This window comes from Bactrocera dorsalis, chromosome 5 (assembly GCF_023373825.1).
Source record: "Bactrocera dorsalis isolate Fly_Bdor chromosome 5, ASM2337382v1, whole genome shotgun sequence".
Lineage (NCBI taxonomy): Eukaryota > Metazoa > Arthropoda > Insecta > Diptera > Tephritidae > Bactrocera > Bactrocera dorsalis.
In genome coordinates, this window is record NC_064307.1 from 32,937,371 (window position 1) to 32,949,743 (window position 12,373).

The 12,373-nt window shown below is 35.9% G+C and overlaps 1 protein-coding gene across 3 annotated transcripts in view; it reads left to right on the plus strand.

Moving 5' to 3' along the window:
* The window catches only part of LOC105227159 (calcium uniporter protein, mitochondrial), a 172,465-nt gene extending 169,196 nt beyond the window's left edge, over positions 1–3,269 (plus strand). For all 3 annotated transcript variants that reach the window (XM_049458149.1, XM_049458150.1, XM_049458151.1), the window contains 5 exons: positions 210–441; positions 633–738; positions 817–918; positions 988–1,191; positions 2,084–3,269. In XM_049458149.1, coding sequence (XP_049314106.1) covers positions 210–441; positions 633–738; positions 817–918; positions 988–1,191; positions 2,084–2,392 — 953 coding nt within the window. In that variant the 3' untranslated portion in view covers positions 2,393–3,269. The remainder of the gene's footprint in view (positions 1–209; positions 442–632; positions 739–816; positions 919–987; positions 1,192–2,083) is intronic.
* The last annotated feature ends 9,104 nt before the right edge of the window (positions 3,270–12,373 follow it).

Below are 12,373 nucleotides of genomic sequence, written 5' to 3' on the forward strand. Positions count from 1 at the left end.
TATTATTATTGCAACTAATTTAAAATGTTCTGGTTAATTGCTACAGAACATAAAAATGCCTTGTACCGATCGAACAATTTTTCTTCATACTTTATATTTATTTTGTATATTGTATATCAAAACTTCACAGCAGTATATTTTGAAACCTCTACAAATATTTTATCTTTATAATATTTTCTCTAATGGGTATCATTTTCAACCTTTTGCAGGCGATGTCTACGTTGAATATATACAAGGACTTCCACACCTAACAGTGCCGCTGCCAAGCAGATTGGAGAAATGCCGATTTGCGCTGAGGCCCGTGTCGCACAAAGTAGGCGATCTTATCGAAATGCTGAAAATTGAAGATCACGGTATTGATCGAGCGGTTGTGCTGAACAAATGTGGTGTACGAATAGCGTCCACTTGCGCCATCGACAGCCTTATGGATGAGCCATTTTGGTGAGTAATGAAGGAAAAATATTTAAAAAAATTTCAGAAAGCATGCGCGTGCTTTAGAGACAACTCGAACCTATATTAAAGCGTGATATATGTAATATCTAATCTAATTTGATGCTAATAACTAGTTGTTTTCTTGATGTTTAAAAAAACCGTACTAATTTATAATACAATTAAATTACGTCCCTTTCCAGGCTGCAAATAAATGATAACAAATACGAAGTGATCCCTCCTAAAAGGAAAAAAATCGACTCTGAAGACTTAAAGAGGCTTAGTGATGTTAGAACTTTAGTAGCACAAGTATGTATTATTGTAACAAAAGATATTTTTAATTAATATAAAAACATTTAAAATGTATATATTATGTTCTCATTACAGTTGTATGAAGCTTTACATGTCGGCGAATATCATTTGCACAAAGAACATGAACTAGTGAAAAAAATAGAAAATTTAAAATTTGAAATATCACCTCTAGAAATGGTAAATGTTTCTATAACACGCATACGCAGGTCTCAGATGGAAATTATCTAACGTTCCTTAAATTTACAGGAAAAGCAAGAACTTGCTAAACTAGCGCAACGTAAAACGGTCGTCGCAACATGGGTCGGACTCAGTTTAATGGCGGTACAATTTGGTGTCTTGGCGCGCCTCACTTGGTGGGAATACTCTTGGGATATCATGGAACCCGTCACATACTTTGTTACATATGGCACCACGATGGCCCTGTATGCTTACTACTGCCTAACGAAATCGGTAATATATTAAAAAAATAATAATAATTCCTAGACCTTAGTTTCGTACCAATAATAATTGAACTCGTACAGAAAGATTGGATGTTACTGATGAGAGAGTAAAGGTTGTCTATAACTTCTAGCACATTTCATGGATTGTTTTTTTTTGTTATTGTATGTTTTGTTCGTACTGCAAATTATATATGTACATGGACATTGAAAAATCAGCAGACGTTAGCCCCGTCTTTTTGACCTATCCACCAAATTGCAAAATATAATAAAAGGTGATCCATTTCGAGGTTACCTACTTTTTTAAACACACAGAATACACAGAAACTTGAAATTTTATGGGGAATATTTCTTACCATTTGAAAGAACATTCTTGGGCTCGTATTTTTTGATGATTATCTCTTTCAAATATTGGCCGCGGCTACATCTCAGATGGTCTATCTGTTTTGTCCAACGGGCGTCATTTTTGAAGAAATATGGACCGATGATTCTACCGACCCACAAACCACACCAATCCGTTATTTTTTCTGGATGAATTGGCAGTTCTTGAATCTCTTCAGATTATTCTTCGTCCCAAATGAGACAATTTTGCTTGTTTGCATACCAATTGAGTCAGAAATAGGCATAATCGCAGAACAAATTTTGCTCGAAACATCGGATCTTCTTGGAACTTTTCAAGGGCCCATAGGGGCGAAGCGATGTCGCTTGTGTAGGTCGAGCGAGATCTCAACGTAAAATGCGCCAAGTCGTTCCATACGTCAGACCTTGCCATGGGGGTGATTTGTGTGAAACATAGTAATATACGTGTTAGGAACCGGACGGTTGGACGCAGACTTTTATTTAATTTATTTTTGTATTATACCTATACCTATTAATTACATGTACATATGCTATATTTCTTTCAGGAATACACTTACGAAACAGTTAGGGATCGTCTCTTCCTGATTACAATGCACAAAAAGGCCAAAAGGAAGAGCTTTGACATTGAAAAGTATAATCAATTAAGACGTGAAATTGCCGAAGCTGAGTATGACTTGCGACGCCTACGCGATCCCATCAACTTGCAACTGCCGCCACATATTGATCGTTCGCAACGCTCAATACCAATTGAACCACCAACGAGCGGTGGTGGCGAAACACGCCTCCTAACGGCCGTTACGTGTGAAAAGAAACCCGCTAGCTTCCGACTGCCCTTTTTAGAACCAAAAAATTAGATTTTTTATATACATAAGTAATTTATCAGTTGAACATATTTACGTATGTATGTATGTATGTACGTTATGTAACTATGTTAGTTCTACACGGAACACAATGTTGAGTTTCACGTAAGCACAAACTGGCTTCATGCAAATACAAATACAAAAAGCAAATACAAATATTAATAATAGTAACGTAGTAACGTACCACATACTCGTATAGCTGAATACAAACATACATACAGAACAACAACAACTGAATATAGTTTTAAGAGGCACGTGTTGTCCTGTGCGACATTGTCGCTCGTTCGTTCGTTCGTTCCGTTTTGTAGTTTCAATTGTTTCTATGTGTTTTCATATTTAATTTTAATGCGAATTGTTATTTTTGGCCTTAACCCTTGTAATATGCTCTTGCTTAGAAAAGTTTTAAGTGACCTTCCTATCGTCTGGGTATCGTATTGAACACTTCTTATAATACCTATGTAGCTAGACTTAAATTAAATTATTATTGCCACGCAATTATTATGTATATGTTTACCAACACATTTACGTAATATCTATGTGTATGATTGCATTTGAAGAACTTATATGAAAGACCGTAGTTGAATTAAATGACAAACTAGCAAATCAAAGACGGCATAACTACTGAATTATGTCTGTATGTTTAACACTAATTCTAGGTACATAAGTGGTTATATTCGCTGAATGCGCTAAATCCTTGTATGATCGCTGGCAACACGGATGTATGCTCTCGAGAATAAGTGCTAAATCCTATAACAATAAAAAACAAATAATTACTTAAGCGCCTCTGTCTCACCACAAACTTACATAAATTATTTATTGAAGAAATGTAATTTAGTTTTAGGGGTTATTTAAATAAATGTTTATGTTTCAATAGTTTGTGTTTGATTTTTTACTTTTTTTATTTTATTTTAATATTAACCCTTTTACAAAGGCACCACCCTAATGTACGCACAGTAAACTTTTTCTGAAGAAATTCTCTTGGAAATGATACCGATATCCGTTTCAAAGCTATTATGTCTGCGTAACCGGAATGGAGCCGGATTTTTATTCGGACAAGGAATGCAAGCGCAACAAATTATCACTGTAAAGGAAAAGATTTTTGCAAAGTCAAAACTAATTCCACTTAAACAGAACACCCTATTATGGATCAAAACGAACACCGCATATCGACAAAATGCCTATTACAAATTTTTTTAAGCGATCAATTCCAGCCAACCTTTTCTAGAGAAACGGTGGAAGAGAAAGTGTCTAGATGTTTCCACCTCATCTTTCTTGTTGCAACTTTGACAAGTTGTGTCTTCCAAAATCTTTCACCTTACCTCGTGAGTGCCAGTTTCAAGCTTGGGTACCGATCATTGTGGCGATGTGAACCTTGTTAAGACCTTTTATATTCCCCTCTGGACGAGAATGCTTTGGCAATCCCACAAGTGCTGGTTGCTTAGTTCGTTCGAAGCCATAATTCCAGCACCCGAATGAAAGAAGAATTAGCTTGATGCTACTACTAGTGAATCATGTAGTAATTGATTAGCTTTGAGCTCAAGATCTGTAAAGAAGATCCGCTAAGCTCCACTTCAAACAGGTATATCTGCTGCTACCTTGATAGCTGTATTTTATCCTTTTATGAACTCCCGACAGGATATCCGCCTTCCAACATTCGCCTTGCACTTTGATCAATTCGCGAAAAAGCTCACTGTGCATCTTCTCCAGCGATTCCGCCCCACTCACATATCCCTCAGAGCTATGTTCGCGGAAAAGAGGCTGCTAGGAGTAGGCTCCGCGTCGCTGTGGTCCACGAAGTGAGTGAGAGTAAAAGCTATAATCCGACAGCCTCACCCATTGAATTTTTTCGATAGTTAATTTATGTACTATCAAGATCTAGAGTAAAGGAAACCGAACCCTACTTTGCGGGGTACTTCTATTACCCTTCGTAGTGCTTCCATAAGTACATATTTTACTACTGTGTATAGAAAAAGATAGCAAAATTTTATTGACACTTGAATGGCGAACGAAAACATTTGTAGCAATTGTCTGTAGAATGAGGATAACGATATAACAGATCTTGAGCAAATACTACCGAAACGCAACAAAGCTGCTGCCACCCTAGCAATAGCTCACGAATGCGTCTTGAGGTAATGAAGTGCAGACCCAAAACAATATATCATCCACTCAAATCAAAATGAGGCTGGTCAAACAGTTACCGTTACTGGTTTTCCATATCGCGACAGGATAATCCAGTTCTTTTTGCCAATATTTGATGATATTAACGTGGCCAATATGTGGTTTCAACAAACGGTGCTACATGTCATGCAAACCGTAAAACACTTCAATCACTCCATGAGACATTTCCAGGTCGTTTCTGTTGTTTTGGTGATCAAAATTGGCCGCCTAGATCGTGTGATTTAGGACCATTAGATTTCTTTTTATAGGTTTTTTAAACTCACAGGTATATTGAAACAAGCTCAAAACCACACGAGAAAGAAGAAATTTGAACGTTGCTTCAATGAATTTCAGCCTCATCTATGCAGAAGAATCATGGAAAGTTTCGACCAGCCAGTGCTTATGTGGTATTCATTTTATTTATTCCATAAATAACCCTATCCTATCTATCCATTATATAATGTATTATGTAAGATGGGAAGATCACTTTTAGGATGGCTTTTTCTGCCCTCGAAAGTCATGTTTTCCGCTAAAGGCATCAAAAATTCTTCAAGAGTCGGCTTGGTATATTTATGATCACTGTAAATGATCCATGAATTAGTTAACGAAAGCGTTAGAAGTTTAAAAAGACTTTTTTCCATCACCTTTGAAATTTGCTTTCGAAATCGTAGAGCCCTGTATTCTGGTCAAAACGATCGACCTGGCTGATCTCTTTCGAACAGTCGATATGCTTTTTAATTCCATCAGAAGGAAATTGGTACGCTGGCTTAAAGTCTGGATTTTTTAAATTCAATTTCAGTGGACTTCAGAAATCCAGTGCACTCATTGTTTATCGCCATCATTTTCGTTATTCTCGTCAAAGATAATTTTCGCAAACGCCAGTTTCTGAAGCGAAATTTGTTTGTTCAGAACTATCACGAGCAAATTCCTTTCCAGAGTCTTCAAAATTGTGCTTCAATCACAATAAGCTTCTCATCGTGCAGATTTAGTTTCCTTGTCGACATCCAAAATGTCCATTTAGATTTGCCGGGATTTGAAGTCCCATTTTTATAATAGCATGTATCAGTAAAACACCTCAAAGATATATTTTTAAATAGATCTAGAACTTTTCTCACAGAGTCTGGACTTTGAAGATTGCGCTATCAATGAAAATTGCGATCAAACTGGCGATCTGATTTACAAAGGTTGTATAGGTTAAAAATAATAAAAATTGTTAGGACATATTGTTCCAGTAATCGCGAAAGACTTAAGCTAACCTCTAGAACGACATCTCTTAAGTAATTAGGTGGAATGCCGCATAGTCCACAGTCCTTTCTTCTTTTTTTATTGGAATAGACACCACTTACACGATTATAGCTGAGTCAACAACAGCGCGCCAATCGTTTCTTCTCTTCGCTACGTGGCGCCAATTGGATATTCCAAGCGAAGCCAGGTCCTTCTCCACTTGGTCCTTCCAACGGAGTGGAGGTCTTCCTCTTCTTCGCTTCCCCCGGCGGATACTGCGTCGAATACTTTCAGAGCTGGAGTGTTTTCGTCCATCCGGACAACATAACCTAGCCAGCGTATCCGCTGTCTTTTAATTTGCTCAACTATGTCAATGTCGTCATATATCTCATACAGCCCATCATTCACAGTCTTTTAGCGGATAAAAATCAGGGTCCGTTTCGTTTAGGTAGACCTGACTGTCGTGGGAACGGTGTCTAGGAACGATTGTCTATGATTGATCAAAACGATCGATTGTTATTTATATAATTTAGTTTTTTTTTTATTTTTGTTTTCGTAAGAAGTATATTTAGCACAAACTGAACTTAAAACAACTTATATCTATACATTTGAATCTTTATATAATACATATGTATATCTAAATGAAAACTACTACCCCGACTCGAAAGAAAAAATGGTAAAATAATACTAAAAAAATCAACATTATAAACGAAAGAGTTCTTGTGTAACTCGAGTTCTTGTACATGATATATATATAAGTATAGGTATGATGGTGTTTCAGATTAAAGGAATACCATTCAATGCAGGGATGATACCCAAAACGTAACATAACCTAAAATGGAAAACTCCAACTGACACTATCTGTATATAACACACTAGCAATAGATTATAAAAAATTAGAACTATAGTGTTTTGTGATTTTTTGTATAAACACCTCCTCGTAGCTTCCTGAACTATACTACTAGACTATACTCTGCACAGTGTCCTGCTAATCTTCGTATAGCATTAGAATTTATTGAACTAAAATTTGGCAAAAAATGCTAGGGTTGTGGTCGCTATTGAAATTATACTCAAATACTATTTATAATTACCAACTAATACTAGTGTATTTTCGCTAATTATTAAGTAATAGTTTTGCTAAATAATCTCCCAGATTCAATAAAACTTTATGCAGAACTTTAAGTTGCATTGAAAGTAGTTATAATCGCACTTGAAAAAATATCGAAGATAAGAGTAAAAGACCTTTCCCAAACCAATAACACAAAACGATTTCAGCACAATCATGCACTCGCGTGAAATTTTTTCATAATTTCGTTTAAAATTTTGTTTTTCAACTGCAGCAGGTCATTCTAGATAACTAGGAGTATCTTGAAGTTGACCTGAATTCCAATACCCAGGTATCTATTTAGACATATTCTCGAACTGAATTTCTTTGTGCACCGGAGTGTAGCTTCTTTAATCGCTGGAAACAGAAAAGCCGATGAGCTAGCAAGGGGCGCCCGTCCACGCTCTCATCGGAGAGGGAATGAGTCGGATCTCCGTTGTCATCTTGCACTTTAGCGCGGGACCTTGCGTACGTTTAGCAATCGACGACCAGCTCCCCTGCGACTACAAGATCTAAAAATCTTATCAGATGCAAGTTATCAAAGTTGGAAGGAGGAGATTGAGCTGAAAACATCCAAACACTTTCACCTCCATTGTTCAGTATTTGCAAAATTAAGGTTGAAACACCTCGACAGTCATACTATCGGCGAACCAGCAGACATAGCCGAAACCGACATTGGCCGCCTCAATGTGTGATCGGATCGGAGCACTTTGTCGATCCACAACGGACCGGCGTTAAAAGCTGCCGAGGTGAGATCCCATTTTCAGGATAGACAATTTAACCTAACAAAACTTCACTCCAGTGCTTCACAGCCTTCTTTTCAACAATTTTTAAAATTCCACTCAAACTCGTATGATTTCTGACAATTTTTGTTAAAGCCCACAAAATCTATATACTATAGTACATAAGTATGTTTTATGTATGGCTTTTTTGGTCTAACTCTACATCAATATCGCTTTCTTAGCTTTTTAGCAACTGTTGGCAAGAGTTATTCTGCGTTTGATTTCGAGGCTGTTGTTGTTGTTGCTGGTTCCAAGATAGACGAAATTATCTACAACTTCAAAGTTATGACTGTCAACAGTGACGTGGGAGCCTAGTCGCGAGTGAGACGACTGTTTGTTTGATGACAGGAGATATTTCGTCTTGCCCTCGTACACCACCAGACCCATTGCTTCGCCTCCTTATCCACTCTGGAGAAAGTATACCAAATTTTTCATCATTTTAGTAGAAAAATGTTAGGTTATTATATTCTTTGGGTATCGAACTACTATACTCATGGCCTATATAACTCTGTTGGAATAATCAGCAATGTATGGTACATAGCCATTTTCAATTATGACCTATCCTCAATTCAACTATTCTTTTATGTGTATCGAAATATTCTTTTCCTTTGGCTTCCCCTTATTTTTTGCCATAAAATAGGTGTGGGAAAGTCCTATTTTGGCTTTGTATTTAAGCATGTTTTGCGACTAGTTTTTATAGAAATACTAGCTGACCCGGCGAACTTCGCCCCGCCCAATTTTTATTTTTTTTTGGAAGTCATAGACTCGTATAACTTTACCACAAATAATATAAACTTCAAACAACGCATTTTCATTTAATGTTTTTAATGTTTGTAGCGCCATCTACTGTAACATACCTCACTCAATACCGCTCTTAGCGCCACCAACTGGTGGATAGCTCTTTGCTAATAATAAACAAATAATTTGCAATAAATAAATAATGCGACTATAAGGAGAGTTATAAACTATCCTATCTTTCAAGTTGGACCAAACTGCACACAGTGTTAAAAATTTCATTAAAATCGGTTCAGTAGTTTAAGAGTCCATCGCAAACAAACAATGTGACACGTGATTTTTATATATTAAGATTCATATTTAAACGCATGATTCTCTTTGATATTTCGTTAAAACATCGAACAATAATCGCACATTTACTAAGACCCCTCTCTTAAAAATTAATGAATTTGTATACCAATTATATTATATAATTACTATTAAAAGTATGTAGTACATATATTTGTATGTATATAAGGCAAAAGTTAAATACGTACAATATTTTTTATTAAGCACAAAGGAAATTTATTTAATTTTCTATATCATATTGTTCAGGGCTTGTGTATCTAAATTATAATAAACTACTAATAGACATATATTTAAAAACTATATAAATAAAATGTGATTGACATCAAGTGTTTGAAACTAATTTGTAAGCTGTAAACAATACCTTTGTATATACACATAAAAATTTAAAATGCTAATCTGGATATTAATATGCTATAACTAATATACTAATAATGCACATAATTTGGTTATTGTTTCAATAATTTACTGCTTTGATTTCATTATGCCAAAAGAGTTTATGTATCCCAAACTGGCGTATTTATTTTCAATAACCAACATAAAATTAGAAATTTTTCCCTAAAAATAGCAAACTTGTGAGATTTAAAAATTAGCTATTATAATTACATACTACTTGTACTCTCAAATTGAACACCATATTTATTTCATTTCTTCATCGATTGTTCCAAACATCTCTCTTTATCCGATATCCTTCTCCCTCTCAACGAAATCTCTATATTCAAAATACTTTTTAACCTTAATAAATATACCTACTTATATCCCAGAAAAAAAAAAATAAATTTAGCTAACAATTTCCCACTCTTATCTAACATCGTAATACTGTTAGTAAACAAGATATACTCAAACCTAATTCAATTTTAATTAAAACAAGAAACAAACTTTACTTCGGTTGCACCGAATCTACAAATAATATCCTTCACAAATAAATAGTTTTCCCTATAAAAGAATTTGATTTTGATCGTTTCATTTGTATGTAACTAATTAAGAAGAAAATTACGTGTGAAAATTTCAGATCGATAACTCCAAAACTGAGAGACTAGTTTGTGTTTATACAGACCATATAGATTCATTTCGTCAAGATGTCGGATTATATACTAAATCCTATATATTATAACAAACTTCGTGGAAAATTGCATGTATCAAGTTCAGGGCACTAAGTCTTTATAGCCAAAATTTTTTGCATAACAGACGTCGTCGTGGTCAATAAACCACCTAGTAGACAGCCAAGCGGCAATTAAGGCTATTCTTAACGCCAATACTAAGCCTCATTGCAAGCAAGCAACAACCAGACTCACAGTAGGTATCAAGTTAGTATCATCTGGCTACCCTGTCATAGAAAAATAGAAGAAAATGAAAAGTCAGACAAGCTGACCTATTCAGAAGCAAGTGGAAACCAATTACCCTAAGCTTCCCATAACCGTTGAGCTCACTCAAAGTTTGTTGAAGAGATGGACAATAAAGGAACACCTCAAGTCTTGAAACAATATTAGCACATAATTATTTTGGGGTTGTGCTGATGGCGGAGAGAACAAAAAACTTCTACTTCAAGGCAAAAGCGAACTTAGTAATAACGGGGGTTTCAATAAGAGCGCTACGAAAGCTTTTTTTAAATAAAACAAAAACGGGTTTGGGATATAAATAAAATTCTTTATTCCTGTGAAAGTACATTCGAAGGCAATATGTATGGAACTTGATTTCTTTTGCATGGTCACCACGGGCACTCTTGCAGAAGTTCAGACGCTGAACCCAATTTTCGACGTTTTTCAAGCATAAATCAGTCGATACTGCTGCAATTTCACGTTCGATATTTGTACGAAGTTCATCAATCGTCGCTGGCTTGTTGGCATAGATCATAGACTTGACATAGCCCATCAGGAAATACTCTAACAGCGTCAAATTGAACGACTGATACGGCCAATTGACTGGGCCATTACGTGAGACAACACGTTCACTAAATTTGGTGCTCAATAAATCAATTCGGGCATTCGCAGTGTAACTTGAGGTGTCGTCCTGTTGGAACCACATATGGTCCAAGTCCATATTATCCAATTCGAGCCAAAAATATTCGTTTATCATTGTGCAATAGCGATTACCATTCACAGTAACGTGTCGGTCTTGATTATCACGGAAGAAGTACGGCCTAATGACCATAAATCGCACTAATCCGTAATTTTTTCGGAATGCAATGTTGACTCATAGGGTACGTGTGGATTGCTGGCTGACTTATAACGCCATATTTTGCTTATTGACGAAGCCAATCAACCAGAAATGAGTCTCATCGCTGAAGATGATTTTTCGATGAAAATCCTGAACATTTTCAAGTTGTTGTTCAGCCCAATTCACGAATATACGACGATCCTGTTGGTCAATCAGCTTCAGTTCTTGCGAATATAGGCTAAGATCTTTTCGGAAAATTCGCCACAACGACGGCACAGAGATACTCAACGCCTGAGAACCACGTATTCGAAAATTATTTTAGTCTTCCTCAATTGATGCGTTAGCGGCAGCAATGTTCTCAATACTGCGGGCACTTCTTTGTCTTACTGGCATGGGAGCATTTTGTACTGTGTCTGTGGATGCAATTTTTGCACTAGACACTCAATTGTTAATCAGACAGGACGATTATGACGACCACTTACTGCGAATTTCGGTAGTAATTAAACCTTACTGAAGAGTGAATATCAAAAGAGCGGGAAAATATCGGTCTACTTTCTTATTGAAAAAAGCCGTTATATCACAATTAACAACTACTAGCAATTATGCTACGGAATCCGATAACCGGTTACTGTAACCATTAATAAAGTAAAATGTATTATGAGGTAAAAATGTAGCCCGCCGCGTCTCGGCCAACCTTTTTACATATTCTCTAAAAGAAACACCAAGAAAATGGAAACTTTCCACAATCCAAACAAATTGAACGTTAAACTGTATGTTCCTACCATAGACCATAGTTTCTATGTCCTTCTTTATCGACGTAAACACCACTTACGTTTACGGATATATCCGAGGCTCTTGTTTCCTTTTCATTAGGGGCGTTTTTTACTTGGCCGTTCCCATCCCCAGGAGGGATAGTTCTCACTTTTGCTTGCCTTCAAACGAATATTCTTAGACCAGAGGATACTTGATCTAAGACCGAAAGTCATCAGCTGCTAGAGCCATATATAAAAGAATTGTTTCTGGCCACTCCCAAGTGAATGGCGTTCAGAGAGCTTTCCTCACTTGCGTAAACTTCTACACATGACTCCATCCTTAGATGTCTTTACCAAAAGTGTATTCAGGGGTGCTTCAAAGCCACTGCTTGCTGTCCAACAAGTATAAAAAAGTGGGAACATCTCTGTCAAATGTCGAACTATCTCTGCAGTCCAATTTATACAATTATGTCTCGATGGAGTTGTACTTGTACTACTAAAAGACTCTTGCGACTCATCACTTTTTTCACACTTTACATTATCTGTACATAATTCAAATAATTTACTATAAGTATTTTATAAAAATTCCAACTTTAAACTTAATTTTAACGCAGCTAATTATATATTTACCAAAATTTTATTTTAGTAAATATTATAAAAATAAATACTAACAAAACAATTTAACTAATATTTAAACTAGTTAGAAAATAAAACTATT